Source organism: Strigops habroptila, chromosome 2, assembly GCF_004027225.2.
Source record: "Strigops habroptila isolate Jane chromosome 2, bStrHab1.2.pri, whole genome shotgun sequence".
In the NCBI taxonomy this organism is placed as follows: Eukaryota; Metazoa; Chordata; class Aves; order Psittaciformes; family Psittacidae; genus Strigops; species Strigops habroptila.
In genome coordinates this window covers 95,477,803-95,493,349 of record NC_044278.2, presented here as the reverse complement: position 1 = coordinate 95,493,349, position 15,547 = coordinate 95,477,803, and the positions used below count along the sequence as shown (strand labels likewise).

General features: G+C 43.1%; 1 protein-coding gene across 2 annotated transcripts; it reads left to right on the top strand.

Annotated features, from left to right (window-relative positions):
- The first annotated feature begins 1,298 nt into the window (after window positions 1–1,298).
- On the top strand, window positions 1,299–15,158 carry SPRYD7 (SPRY domain containing 7). 2 transcript variants are annotated; one of them, XM_030474192.1, is made up of 5 exons: window positions 1,299–1,453; window positions 2,732–2,848; window positions 5,891–6,057; window positions 7,625–7,727; window positions 10,271–12,057. In XM_030474192.1, the coding sequence occupies exons 1-5, from the start codon at window positions 1,348–1,350 to the stop codon at window positions 10,366–10,368; spliced, it is 591 nt and encodes a 196-aa protein (XP_030330052.1). In that variant the 5' UTR covers window positions 1,299–1,347; the 3' UTR covers window positions 10,369–12,057. The 2 variants fall into 2 exon arrangements, with proteins under 2 accessions (XP_030330052.1, XP_030330061.1); XM_030474201.1 differs by having other exon boundaries at window positions 1,311–1,453; window positions 11,745–15,158.
- The last annotated feature ends 389 nt before the right edge of the window (window positions 15,159–15,547 follow it).

The following is a 15,547-nucleotide window of genomic DNA, read 5'->3' as shown; positions in this document are numbered from 1 at the left end:
TAAGTGAGCTTTGTAGGTGAAATGCCACAAAATCATGAGAAACAACAGTTTCATCCCAAATTGGTTCGGAAGGAAACAGACCTTTAAATATAAGTATTTAAATTATCTGCAAAACATTCCAGATCAGCAATTTATGGCACAACGTTTCTTGGATATTTTCCTGTAGATAAATAAAAATGTGAAGTAGATACAGGTGGGCTTCTATAGCCGTGTTACCACTAGTTGCTATACTTGTTGGAGCCCTGTTTGTGGCGCCTGTTGTGGATGCTGTAGGGACAGCTCTAGGGCTTTTGCTAAAGAAACACTTGATTAACCTGAGGCCAGAAGCAAAGCTACAGCTTTTTTAATTAAGTGGCATTCTGCCTCTATGAAAGGGACATAACGGTGGTCCCAAAGCGTGCTTTGCAAAAACATTGTGAAGTGTAACGCTGGCATGCTGGCTTTTCCCTGCAGTAGTCCTTACAGTTCAGTTTCACACTCTACCAAAGCTTCTGAACTAATGAGGAGGTGCTCTAGAAGCAAACGGGACCCAAAAAGTTAAGAGTTAACACGCACTAACCAGACAGGTTTGGAAGACAGGGAGAAAAGGAAACACACAGGGAGCAGATGCCATGGAGGCAGGCGGAGACACCCTGGGACAGCAAGGTGGCTGGGCCCGGCTGCACAAACCTTTGTGTGGAGGTGTCCTGTCTCTCTTGACTGTTCTGAGAAAGAATTAAAATAAAGAGGGGGATGGGAATATAACAAAACAAAACCAAACCCGAAGAAGATAAATGGAGTTCTTGTTACTTGGAGACAGAAATAACTGCCCAGGACATTTCCATGAAGGAGTCCCTTCCACGTGGCCCGGCACCATTAAGTGTGTTGATGTGATGCCCACCATTAGCCCATCATGATCAGTTTGCTCTTTCATATATACATATATAAATTGTCCTTCATATACATATATAGATGTATAACCTGTCCTTTGGGTGGCTGCACGCAGAAGCTGCGCACAGGCACTTCAAGCCACCACCACGTTTACTCGCAGCTCCTCAGCTGCAGACAGGCAGCGGGTTTCCCTCCGCACTCCTTTTCATTTAAATTTTCACCTCCTGAGGACAGATGGCGGTTTAACGGGATTTTATTTTTCACGCCGCACTGGATTTCACGAGCCCCCCGTGCTCAGCCTGCCCCGGGCGGCCGCGGCCCGCCATGTCCCGCCGCCTCCCGCCATGTCGCGCCGGGGCGGGCAGAGGGGAAGGGACGCCCGCCCGCCCCGCTACCTCCTGCCCGCCAAGGGGCGCTGCCCCGCCCGCCCCGCTGGCTGCTGCTGCGCCTGCGCGGGGCCGTGGGGTCCGGCCAGTCATGGCCGCCTCCATGTTGTGCTGCTTCTCCTGGTGCAGGGATGGCGGCGCCGGGCACATCCCGCTGAAGGAGATGCCGGCTGTGCACCTCGACACGCAGCGCATGGGTAAGCGGGGGGGGCCGCGTCTCCCCTCGCCCCCCTTGAGCCGCCCGTGACGGGCCGTGGGGCGGGAGGGAGAGCGGAGGGTGAGGGCTGGCGGCGGCGCGGCGGGGCTGACCCGTGAGGCAGGCGGGAGGGAGGGTTGGCCCCGGGAGGCCTGAGCGCGGTGTGGTGTGGGGTTGTGTCAATACGGTGTAACCGTACCGGCCCGAGGGGGAATGCGCCCTGCCCCGGGCGCCCTCTCTTCTCCCAGTGAAGTGCGCTGCGGAAGTCGCTTTGAGGCTACTTCTTTGGAAGGATTTGGGAGTTTTCAGGAAAAAGTCTCACTTTGGTTTAAATTCAGTTGAGGCTTATCGGCAGAATGAGTATGTAGGGGTGCACCTCAGTCTCAGAGGGGATCCCTGAGGGGGGAAGGCAGCCTGATGGGGCTGAAGATCCTGGTCATCCCACAAGGGGTGGTGATTCAGAGCAGAAGGTTACAGCAGTGAGCCTGCAGAATGAGCCAAGGGGGCCTGGTCCGTACCACGTGCTGAGGATGAGCTGTCCACAAAGCTGTGCCTGGGCGTTGGTGAGGAGAGAAGGGATCTGGGTCAGCTGCAGGGGACAGAGCTAGGGCGAGGCCGGTGTGGCCGATCCAGGGCCCACCACTCAAGCACGATTATTAGCCTGGTTTTATTCATTTGTATCAGTGAACTTTGTTTGTCTCCCGTATTCCTGACCATGACAACAGTGCCTAAAGATGAAGCGTTCCACGGTAGAAGGAAAACTTGGCAGGAGGCTTTTTTTTTGATCCTGTTTGGCAGGCATGTTTCTAATAAAAGGATTTTTTTTCAGAGAATAATTAACCACCTTGCAATTCCATCCAACGTTTCTACCCAATGTGCCCTTTTTTCTCTTTGCAGACTTTTTTTCCTCCAGTGCATAGAGACAGGGTACAGGGCTCTGGTCTCACAGTGAACCGTTTCTGACTAAATAGTAAGTTATGCTTCTGATGTGGCTGAGCAAAGGTTGTAATCAGCATGGTGCCGTGAAACCCAAGAGGCGAAATTAGAGCAGTGTATAGATTTTAAGTAAATAAACCCTAGTTGAAAGATGAACTAGCCCATAAACAGCCTTCCTTTTCTTACTTCAAAGTGTGGCCCATCATCATAATTCTCACAGACTAATGAAGCTCTTACTTGGGCAGAAAGAACAAAAACGGTTCTCAATGTGTAGGGCTTTTAAGGGCTGCTTCCAGGCTTCTAAAAATGTTTTGAAGTTTTGCGGGTGTTTTTCTTCTTGCAGGAACAGATGTCGTGATTGTTAAAAACGGCAGAAGAATATGTGGCACGGGAGGCTGCTTAGCCAATGCACCTTTGCATCAGAACAAGAGCTATTTTGAGTTTAAAATCCAGTCCACAGGTTAGTCAGCAAAAATGTCCAACTTTAAACTTGGAAGGTATGTCAGATTGCCTGCGGGTGGTCGTATCTCCAGTGCTGAGCACATGCATCTTTCTCATTGCATCCTTGAACTTGTGAATGTTGGAGAGTTTTATAAGTTGACATTGTGTAACGGGAAATTTCTTTCTCTTTTTTGTTGTGGCTCTGAAATATTAAAAAGCATGGTAAGTATATTACTGAGAGAGTGCGCACACTAAAACACCATGTCGTTCTGTATGCTGTTACATGCATGTTTTTCAGTTAGCAGATGTTAGAAATGTTTTTTGGTAAATAAATGCTTATAACCACATAAACCACTGTAGCTATGAAGTTGGGTTTTTTTGGGTTTTTTTAACTAGTGCAGTTTATCCAGCAATATTTATAGCTATTTGTCTACCTCCGTTTGCTTTTAGCATGCACCGTATTTGCCCAAGCAAGGGTAACACTCCTTGTGCTGCACTTTGCTCTTCAAATCAAACGTGCAGCCCTTAATCCAACACCGCCTTATCAAGAGGAGCCTTTGAGCACCCTGTTTCTTTGTTTGTTTTGCACAGATACAGTGCAAGGCAGCTGAAAGTGAATGGAATTTGGAAGCGTTATGCTTTTACTAATACAATCAACTTCACTAGTACAGAGTGCACTCCAGGCTTGCCTGTATTCTGACATTAAAAGTTACCCTGTATTTTTAAAAACAACAGACACTGTGAAAATGAAGCGGTTCTTTCCCTAAGCACATAGGGAGAGGGAAGAAGGGAAGTGTTAGTCCAGAGACAGACAGGCCTTACAGTACCAGCTGGAGCTTGAACCTGGCACTTTCTGGGTAAGGGTTGTTTGCATTCAGTTGGATTGGAGTGCAGGCAGCATGAACACAAATCTGTCCAAAACACCTTGCAGTCAAACCAGTTGCTTAGTTTTAAACTGTATGTAAACCCCAGATCAATCTTAACTTGGCAATTTTAGTTGGGGAAGAATCCACTGAAGCTGTTACTCATATGGTCGTTATTCACACAGATACATATCCATGTTCTTATGCTTGAGAAACACAGGAAAGAAACTCCCCTGGTCCCTATGAGCTGTGTCTCGTCTGTTCTTGTGCCCCAAGGCAGGAGGATTGTAGATCACTTAACTTAAAACTTTGATTCCCAGAAGTGTCCCTGAGCAGTCTATTAGGGGTCATCTGTGAGGCCACCCTGGCTGCTGGAAAGTTTTCAGAAGTGTAATCTGAATCGTGTTCACACTCTTGTCCTTTTAATTCTGGGCCTGTAAGAATTAGAATAAATTGCTTTGCAATTTTGTCTTTTGAAACGAATTTTCTCATGTTTTTGCCTCATTTTAGTTTTCTTCAGATTAAACAGCCCCAGGTTGGTTGGTTGGGTTTTTTTATTGTTTCCTTATAGGTGATGTTTTTACATTTTTGATTGGTTTTGTTGTTTCTTCTAGAGTATTTCTAATTGACCTGATTTGTCTTGAGGCATGATGCTTAAAATGGATGCTCTGCTCCAGCTGACATCCTTCATCTGCTGTACATACAGTATGTCGGCTTTATATATGCCATATGTCCAGAAGTTTTTCACAACAGTAGGGCACAGGCTCACGCTCAGCATGTGGTCTGTGATAACCCCCGTATTACATTCCGTGAGCTGCCTGCCAAGCCACTATTGTATTTGTGCCACTTACTATTTGTACTGTTCTTCATAATTCAGAAAAAGCAAATGCATTTTCCTTACTTCAGACCTCTTATGGATTTGTCAAGATCATTTAAAACTTGAGGGGCCTCTGAAGAGCTTGCAGTCCTGTCAGGTTGATATAGGCAGCACATTTAACAAGCACATCATCACGTTACCCAAGTCATTGATGTGAATATGGAACAGTGTCTGACCTTGTGCATTCACTGCAAAACCTCAAACCCCACTTGAATAATCTCTTTTGATTTGATTTGACATGATGAGTAGTCCTGGAATACAGTTTTCTAACCAGTTGTGCATTCATATTGCTGTAAAGGTCTAGACCATGTTTTCATAATCTTGACTATTTCAATGTTATATGAGTTTCAAAAACATTACCAAATCAAGATCTATCATATTTACAATTTTTTCTTTTTCCCTAAAAGTAGTCTAACCAGCTGGAGAAGGAAGTCGTGTTGTTCACAAATCCATGCTAGTTTGATTTATTTTTTACATCCTCCTACAATTTCAGAGTCTATTTTCATATTTTTCTGGGAATAGAAGTTAAGCGAAGTGATTACAATTCTCTGGAGTTTTTTTTAGGGTACATGCTGGTTATCTCTTGTGACTGCTTGTACTGGGTCTGGCCAGGATGGAGTTAACTTCCTTTATAGCAGCTCCTGTGATGCTGTGTTTTAGATTTGTGACCAGAACAATACTGATAACAGACTAATGTTTTAGCTACTTCTGAGCAGTGTTTACACAGCATCAAGGCCTTCTCTGTTTCTCACTCTGACCCTCCAGCAAATAAGATTGGGGATGCACAAGAGATGGGGAGGGGACACAACAAGGCAGATGACCTGAACTAACCAAAGAGATCCTCCATGCCATGTTTTGCCATGCTAAGCAACAAAAGGGAGAGGAGAGGATTTAGGGAGGTTAGCCATCTTTTGCTTGGGAATTGGCTGGGCATTGGTCTGCCCATGGGAGGTGGTGAGTGATTGCCATTGCATTGCTTTGGTTTGGTTTGTTTTCTTTCTTTCTTCCACTTCTTCTTCGCTTATTAAACAATTTTTGTCTTTACCCACAAGAAAAGTTTTCTTGGTTTTAGTCTTCCTTCCCTCTTCCACCATCCCATTAGGGTCTGTGGGGGAGAAGTGAGTGAGTGGCTTCGTGGGCTAATCTCCCAGGGCTAACCCACAATAGTCCTGTTATGTCCAAGAGATACTTAGTAGTAGGCCATGGCACTAGTTAAAAACACATTCTTTATGCTGTCCTGATTCAGTCAGTCTTCAAAATAATGTGGATTTTTGGGTTGTTTGGTTTTTTTTTTCCTTACCATGTTACTGTCACATTTTAGGGATTTGGGGTATTGGAGTTGCAACCCAGAAAGCAAACTTGAATCAAATTCCACTTGGTCGAGATGTCCATAGCCTGGTGATGAGAAATGATGGAGCTCTCTACTATAACAATGAGGAGAAAAACAGACTACCAGCGAACAACCTTCCTCAGGAAGGTGATGTGGTGGTGAGTTCCTTAAGGCTTATTTACTTTCCGGATGTTCCCAGATTCCTCTTATTTACAGCTCTGTGGTCAGACTGACCATTTCAGTACAATTATTCAGCTTGCATCTCCCAGTTTGGGAAGTGCTGATACAAACTCCCATTGTGTTTGGATGGATCAGCAGCTTGGATATCAGTGGACTTCAGCTGTCTTCGTTCTCACTGATACATTTCTGAATGAGGGACAGACTTTACCAGTGTTTGAAAAGTAGCCTCTAATGCTCTCCTGCAGTCTGGTTGCAGTACCTCCCTGATGGATAACTCCCATCACAAGGATCCTACGGTGTTTGAGATGGGACCTTCCTGAACAAATAATGTGCTAGAATGCATTACAGAGCTATGCACCGTGCCCAGCCAAACTCAAGATCCTGTAGCTAACTGGTTAATGATTAGAAGGACAGAGCTGAGCAGAGATAGGTCCTGGATGATGAATGAATTGTATTTTTAGCCAAACTTTTGTAGGGAAGGTGAGATATTCAGTGGGGAGGGGAGTAATGCTCACTGGGAAAATTATTAAGAATGAGAGCAAATGCAGAATCTTAAGATTTTTTTGTACCTCACTATTCCAGGTTTCTCAAACAATCTTTAAGTGACTTTGGTCAAAGAGTTGTGTTTTGTTGCTGTCGTTTTATCAGTGTCCTGTAGCCATGGTTAGAAATTTCACCTTTAGAAGTCCCAAGCAGCTATGTGATGCCTCTGTCCTTTACCCTCAGATACTATGTTATTCTTTTAATCCCCTTCTGAAATTGTTTTTTGGGATGGTTGCAGACTGTTTTCAGCATTTGGTCAACCGATGTTGACCAGCTTCAAGGGGGCTGTAACTAGGTGGTCTTTAAGGTCCCTTCCAACCCAAACCGTTCTGTGATTCTATGAAAAGTAGCTGATGTATTACTGCTAACTCCCCAGCTTTCGTTTATTTTATGTCACAAAAATAGATTTCTGAAGTACTGAGGGACAACACAAATTGTCGCACTCAGCCATCCCAAAACAGTGACAAAAGTCATTTACCTAACAAGTAATTTATTACCTTGTTAGTGTTTGCTTTCTGCTCTGTCATTGACATATTTATAGTGTTGTGTATGAAACCATGCTGCTGGCAGAGCAAATGTGCTGAGAGAGGTTTTCATATGGAAGTATGGACTTTACTAAAGTTATTTCCATGAGGAGATATAAACAAGAAGACCACAAACTGCTTAATATTGAAATAATTGAAAATTTTATGTTTCTTTAACAAGGTGAAGAATAGTTCGGAAATTTGTTTTGTAAACTCAGTGAGATGCGGTATGCAGTACTGTGCTGCATCCAAACTGAGTAAGCGTTAAGGAATCCTGAGTATTTGCAAATACAAATGTTACTGGTCACTTATTAACTTCTAGTCCTTTGCAGGAATAATTTCAAGTGAGGTTTTCTAGGATGCTGCGGTTTGCATAATGGTGGTAAAAGTTGCCTGTGGCTAAGAAAGCTAAATGAAGCAGCAGTCTTACGTGTATAGAGTTGTTGATGGGATTTTTGTTAATTTTCTGTACTTTTAGGGCATTACATACGACCATGTAGAATTAAATGTATATTTAAATGGGAAGAACATGCATTGTCCAGCTTCAGGAATTCGAGGGACTGTCTATCCAGTGGTCTATGGTAAGTCAGAGATTTTCAAACTGTTCCCTGGTATGGGTCCAAAAGGCTGGGAGTTACTGCACTCAGCCTGAAAATTGCCAGGTGAAGAAACTGTGAAGCAGATGGAAAAAAGAAAAACAACAAATTCGAACTGATGTAGACTTGTGGGCTAATCCGCTTTCTCTCTGAAGCTTGATATTTATGCCTATGAATTTCACATACTTCATAAATGCATTCAGCGTTAAATGCAAATAGATACTAAATTGCTGTTTGTATTTTCTTCTGGAAGTAATAACTTTAATGTAGCACTAGTACAGCTGCTGCTGTGTAGTGGTACAGCTCCTAGCTGCTGTACCAAACCGATGCCCAGTTTTGAAATCCAGCAATTGGTGAGCAGATCGTGGTAGCTGTTTTGCTAGCAACCATCAATACAGCACAGCAGTTTGAAGACGAAACAAATACCATATTGAATTAATCCCTGCAAAGGCGGTTTAAGAAAGAATTTATGAATTATGGAAGTTGGAATTTGGCCAAGACATGTGTTAACAATTTACTTTTCCAGAACTTGGCGGTGGTTTTGTAGTTCCCCAGTAGTCAGAATTCTGTTTAACATCTCATCTGAAAGGCAGCACTTCCCCCAACTCAGTGCGTAATCAAAGCTACACTTGTGGCTTGTAACTTCCAGCAAACGATAACTGCTCCTCGGATTCCCTCTGTTACACCTACAGCCATCTCCAGCGTATCTTTATTCCTGTGTGAGCTTCATTTAAGTAGTAGCCTCCACCAGGATACCATTAGCCATGTGATGTGGATAATTTTTAGCTTTCGTGGTTGGTTCCTAATGAAGTGTGGTCTTGTTCCTATTGATACATTCATAATATTGAATTTTATGAGCAGGAATAAAATGCTTTAGGTGTGTTGTAGAGCCTTTGAAGTCTATAAATGTACATGAGAAATTTTATCTTTCCAAGTTGTTAAGAGTGGGAATTGTTTTGTGTGGTCATTGTGATGTGTTCTGAAGCCACATGATGGCGCTGCTAAAAAGCTTTGGCGGACAGTAACTGCCCTGCAGGATCTCCTTGTGCAGAACGCTCCGTGAGCAGCAGGCGGAGAGTTGCTGTGTGGTAATTCGTTGTTGCATCTTCCCTATATTTTGGAAGTGGTGTTACATAGCATGAAGGGTGCAGGTTGCTTTCAGGAAACATTTGGTGGCATTTTAGCCTACTGTAAATCATCTGTTTCTCTGACTGAAGAAGTTCCATGCCTGGAGGATGCACTGACCTTTTATTGCCAGGCTCTTACTATCGTCTTCCACAAGTGGGCATAATTTCATCATAATTATCATGTCCCCTACTTGTAGCTATAACGGTTGCAGCTTGCAAATAATTTTTTGTGGTACTTACTTAGTATAAACTTTAACTGTAGATGTTCTTAATTTAATGTGAGCTACTTCTAATCATGTGAAGGGATTTGACCATAGAGAATTTCTCTAGCATTTATTCTATCCATAATTCAGACCAGAACTACAGATACCTTTTAAAAAGAAACATGGTTGGGCAGGCAAACACAGTATCAAGCCTGAGACTATAAAACAGAAATATGGACTTAAAGGTTGCTCCCTGCAGCAGCACATATATGGAAGTGAGATGCGAACACTGCGTAAGTACTGCAGAACTGAACAAATACACTACTAGGAGTTTTAACTGAGCCTAGGAGGGGAAAATTCCTACCTTGGCTCTGAGATACCTAAATTCTAAGCCAAAATACAGAAGTGAAGCTTTTCTGTTTTGATTTAATATTGCTAGTGTACCAGGTTCATCTTGGAAGGAAGTTGTCTTTGAAGGAGATCTTGTTTTTCTGACTGGTTAAGTATTTCCATTTGCTAATGCAATATATGAAGGCTTTGCTCTGAAAATCCTCAGCAGTTCCTTTTCTATATACTACATTCAATGTAGAAACACTTTTGTCTCGGATTATGCAGAGGATCCAACACTGGGAGAGGTATTGTGAAAAAAAATTAACTTCCAACTTGAAGAAGCAAAGAAGCTCTCTTTGGATCACATGCTAAGACAGATGGTCTGACACCAACCATTGCAGACATCTGAAATCTTGTAAATCTCCAGAAAAATCGTTGCGCACAGCTGACGCTCCAGCAGAATTAGGAAGTGGACAGAAAAATGTGCAGCTGAGGAGGTGACAGCCCTGCCATGTGTGTCAGCAGTGTCCTTAGTCTGGAGATTTCTGGAGAAATAGAGTAGAAGATTTGAAGGAAATGGCCTGAAGCCCTGCTAATGCTTACAGTGTAATCAGAGGTAGCATTCCCATTGACTGCACCAAGGACCATTACTGACTAAAGAAAACAGCAGAAAAGAGAGATGATTTGCTCTGCATGGGTATGTCTGTAGGGCTTTAGCAAATTTGTTTAGCAAATTTAGCAGAATGGATGAATTGGAGAATATTCTCCGTGGTTTGGGCATGGTGTATAATTTAGTAAGACAAGTGTAGTAAAGGATCAACATGTAAGTGTTCCTTCTCTAATTCCTTCTTTTGGTTCTCTTCTGCAGTTGATGACAGTGCCATTCTGGATTGTCAGTTCAGTGAATTTTATCACACACCTCCACAAGGGTTTGAAAAGATCCTTTTTGAGCAGCAAATCTTCTGAATGTCTTCATACTGAAAATTTGCACCCTGCACTGTTACAAAAGCTTTGTCAATTTAAATAAAGCTTCACTTTATGTTTAGGAACCATATCTGTATTTTAAGTAAGTACTTGTGACTGTGGTCTGCAGAAGTAATGTGTTCACTGCAACACCAGGTAACTGTGCTGCAAATATGAGATTTCTGGCAATGGTTTGTAGTTGAAAATGAGTGTTTGCAGCAGGGTTTTTCTCCGATTTGTACTTGATGCATAAGGATAATAAGGAAATTATTGTCATCAGTATTACGTTCAGTATTTTGAATAAACTGGAGCTCTGTAAAGCAAATAGTTCTTACGCATACAATAGCTATGGAGATGGATGGTTCTCTTGATTATTTTTTCCCCCAGTTTTTGTCACCAGAAGTTATGTGCTTAAAGGGAGCACTGTGTGTCCAGCCTGTGATTTGGAGTTGTGGTGTCGCAGTTGTGCACAATGACTAATCATACAGTGGCATAACTAGCAGATAGATACTTTTTTTTGCAAGGTATAATTGATTCCATTCCGTCAGTCTTAGACAGGCAAATGTAACTTATTTATTTCTCCTAGCTTTTAATTTGCTTTTATTGTCGCAAATAATAATGACGCGCTCCAGTAATACTTTTTTGTTGAACCTTGAAAATGAAACCTGAGCACTGCCTGTGTGTTTGAGGACCACCACGCTGCGTTACTCTGGTAGGAGAGCAAGTACAGATCACTCAGCTTGGGTATGCAAAGAGCCAGGTGGGAAGGGTAGGAGATGTTACAGTGAAGCCTTATCTCTTCAACTGTAAGTTAGATTATTCTCTTACAGAATAGCATATTTAATTTCTTTGTGAATCATTTATGAACGATTGATGGCTAAGACATTGTTCTAAAATGTGATGCCCTTGAATATAAATTATGAGATGCTTTTTTTTTTTTTCCTCTTGTCGTATTTAATATACTTCCTAAAAGAATTTTTATTGTAAAGAAAGTCTTCATACTGAATGTTTGTGTTTTGGTTTTTGCTCTTCCTGGGTTAATGCATTTGCATAAATGAATGATTTTATTTAAATATTTTTAGAAATTACTTGATTCTGAAATTTTCAAATACAGACAGCTTTCTCAAAGCCTTTCACCTTACCATTTTCTGCATCTGTCTTTTCATTTGGCATGGTCCATGTTTTCCTTCCCTTTAGCCTTTCTATCAAATGACCGTGTTGGATAGAACTTTTCAACCTGAAAGGAATGATGCCCTTGTCAGCATTGTGGTATACAGCTCAGGAGTGCAATTTTATCATCTCTCTTGAAATCTGTTCTGCTTTGCTGTGGTTGGATACATAATCTAAGTTAAATGAAACATTCCTGTGTTTTGTTTCAGTTTCCCCAGTAGATGTTTCGTTTTCCCAGTAGACATGGGAGCAGTTGCCCCTGCGAGGGCAGGGGCTTCTGTGGTGGACTGACCCTGGCTGGACACCAGGCGCCCACCCAAGCCACTCTTTCGCTCCCCTCCTCAGCTGGACAGAGAAGAGAAAATACAATGAAAGGCTCATGGGTCAAGATAAGGAGAGAGGGAGAGATCATTCACCAGTTACAGTCATGGGCAAACCAGACTCGACTTGGGGAAATCAGTTCAATTTATTGCCAATCAAATCAGAATAGGATAATGAGAAATAAAACCATATCCTAAAATATCTTCTCCACACGCCTCCCTTCTTCCGGGGCTTAACATCTAAATTTTGTACCTGTGTGCAGGGGTACAGGGAATGGGGTCTATGGTCAGTTCTTCACATGTTATCTCTGCTGCTCCATCCTCCTCAGGGGAGGACTCCTCACGCTCTTCACCTGCTCCAGCATGGGGGCTCTGCCATAGGAGACATGAACTTCTCCAACGTGAGTCCTTCCCATGGGTTCTTCACTGACTGCTCCAGCATTGGCTCTATTGGACATGGGGGAAGCTTCTGGCAGCTTCTCACAGAAGCCACCCCTGTAGGCCTGCCACTGCCAAAACCTTGCCATGCAAACCCAATACTGCTTCCACACAGACTGACCTTCAGGTGGCCGATGCAGCCCTCCAAATCCTGGTTGGCAGGGAGTGGCTGGGACCTCTCTCTGAGGCCAGGAATTATGTCCCTCTGTCCTTCAGGAGGGGTGCTGTCCTGGAGAAGCTGTGCTGCCAAATGGAGGAGTTGCAGAAGGCAGTGGGCAGCCTGCACCACATCAGAGAATATGAAAGGGCAGGATTTTCTCTGGGACTTAACAGCTCAAAAAGCCTAAGAGCCCATCTTGCAAGCAGGGGCAGTGTCTACCTTGCACTATTAAGGTAAACAAAACCTCTGGAGAAGGGGAAGGATGGAAGCTAGGGGCTTCTGGCAGCAAGAAGGTTCCTGCCCCACCTAACACAACTGCAAAATAGGCTCACTTCTCTCAGTGCTGACGAGGAGCTAGATGTGCCTTCAAGCAAAGAACATGATCCACTTAACCCCAAACCATGCAAGACTTACCAGGAATAAACAGCGAGCCATTGTAATGGGTGACTCCCAGCTGCAGGGGACAGGGGCATGCATCTGTCAACCCAGCCAATTATCAAGGCAGGTTTGCTGCCTTCTGGAAGGCAGGATCTGGGATGCTGTAGAGGAACTACTGAAGCTCATCCAGCCCTCTGACTATGGCCTCCTGCTGTTATTCCATGTGGGCGCAAATGATACTGCCAGGGAAATACAGCCATGGGCATGGGAGCCCAGGTGGTGGTTTCAGTCCTGCTGGTGAGGGGAGAGGGAGTGAGGAGGAGGGCGCTAATAGGACAAGCCAATAATTAGCCGCAGAACTAGTGTTGGCAACAGGGTTTTGGGTTCTATGTTTGTTTGCACATAAGTGTCTGCTTGGGAGAGGTGTGATCCACCTCACTATGTAGGACAAAGCTATTTTTGCCAATAGGATGGCTGATTTCATCAGGAGAGCTTTAAACCAAGAATGACAGGGGAGGGACAGAGGGATGGAGTGACAGGTTAGCTGAGCAAAGGGCATGGGGGGTGTGATGGAAGGGGATCATGAAATCAACAAAATAGGTCTTAAGCAGGGTCATTTCCAGCACTTGGATGTAAGCAAGGAAGTGCGTAGAAGTCACCATTATGGAGAAATCCCCAAGCCCTTTCTAGGAAGTCAACATGCTGAAATGCCTCTGTGAAGTGTCGGGAGAAGGCAATAAAGATGGTGAAGGTACCAGAGCACCTCTCATATGATGAAGAGACTGGGAGAGCTACGCCTGTTTATCCTAGAGAAGAGAAGGCTCAGGGGGATCTGATCAATGTATATAGATACCTGAAGGGAGGGTGCAAAGAGGACAGAGACAGGCTCTTTTCAGTGATTCCCAGTGACAGGACCAGAGGCAATGGGCACAAACTGGAACAGGAGGTTCCCTCTGAATATCAGGAAACACTTTTCTACTGTGAGGGTGACTGAGCACTGGCACAGGTTGGCCGGAGAGGTTGTGGAGTCTCCATCCTTGGAGATACTCAAAAGCCATCGGGACATGGTCTTGGACAACTGGCTTTAGGTGGCCCTGCTTGAGCAGGGCAGTTGGACCAGATGACTTTGGAGGCCCCTTCCAACCTCAATCATTCTGTGATTCTTCCTTGAAGTGATGCTGTACTAGTAGCCATATACCATAATGTTTCTGTCACCAAGTTTGTCAGCTCTTCAAACTCGAACTGATTATATATGAATACATAGATATAGATATGTAAAAGGAATGGGAAGGCATGTGTCCTTTTTCCTTTTGCTACCTTTCAACAATGCCTGCAACAGTGATTCTTTGCCATGAAAGACTTCTGAGATGAAAGTGCTTCTTGTGGAATGATATTTCCCATGTTTGTGGGAAAAGGAGGAAGTATTTAAGGATATTATTATCACTTTATCTATTTGCATCCAGAAAACAACTTGTTTTTTTCAAGTCTGCTGTGTTTAAGAATATTTAACAGTAGAAGCTGCTACCTTGAGCTTAATGTAGACTTGCTTTAAAATTCAGAGAAGGATGTCTCCTTCAAGGCTCGTGTTTGAAATGGAAAATATTTTGATAAATGTAGAATATTCAAAATAGCTGCTAAATTCACCAAAAATATGGAAAGAGCCTGCTTTTATAGCTCAAAGTTGCTCATTTTTCATCTTAAACAGAGATACGCATTTGTAATACCACACAATGTAACTACCCCTCTTGTGTAAGAATCAGAAAACTTCTGGTTTTGTAACTGGTGACAGAGGGAGACTCTATAAAATAAGGGGTATGTGTGTGAATAAAAGATTATTACCATCTATTTATCGAAATGGAAAGGAGCACAGTTTTCACCTGAAAGTCAGTTTTGTGGTGATCGTTCATAAGAGAAGCAAGGGTCCATTGCACAGATAAGAAGATGGACCATAGAAATAGAATGTGAATTAACCTGTCTCTCAGCACGTCACTTCGGTATCTGGCAATAAACCCAGATGTTTTACCAGGTGTGTTCCAAGTCCCATCTTTGCCCAGAGGAATGAGATGCAATACGTGGTACTAAAAGCTGCACCAGAAAGTAGCTTTCTGTTAAGATTTAGCAGTATGTTTATTAGTAGCAAATTCATTTTAATAAGAATCATGCTTCCCAATGAAATGGTTGTGGTATTTCCACTAATTGTACCCAAATATTTTCTTCATCTTTGAATGTTACAATTCAGACACTGTATTTCTTTGAGTGCAAAACTTTGTATTGTCAAATCCTGTATGTTTTCTGAGTGCTTTTGAGATTATACTGTGGCAGCAAGATACGAAGTCTTCATTTGTGCATCCACAATAGAACTGACAGGGCACGTAGTACAGGCTGCATATAGATCAGTTATTATTTTTGTAATACTGAAATGGTTTGTGGTGCTTCGGGGATAGATGAAATCAGGTAGTACTATTCCAATGAGCTTAAAATCCTACTTAGGTAATATAAAGCTAGAAATACCTGTCAAGAAGTGCCTGAAAAGGTACTCTTCCACAAAAGAATCATGCCAGGATATGGTAACATAGATGTCCTGCAAAGAGAAACTTTGTGGTGTGTATTGGGTCCCTTAAATCCCATTGAGAGCAGTTCTACTCCCAGGCCTACAAAGAGCATTCAGAGATGGCAGGATCTGCTATTCAGGTACAAATGTTCGTGAGAATACAGA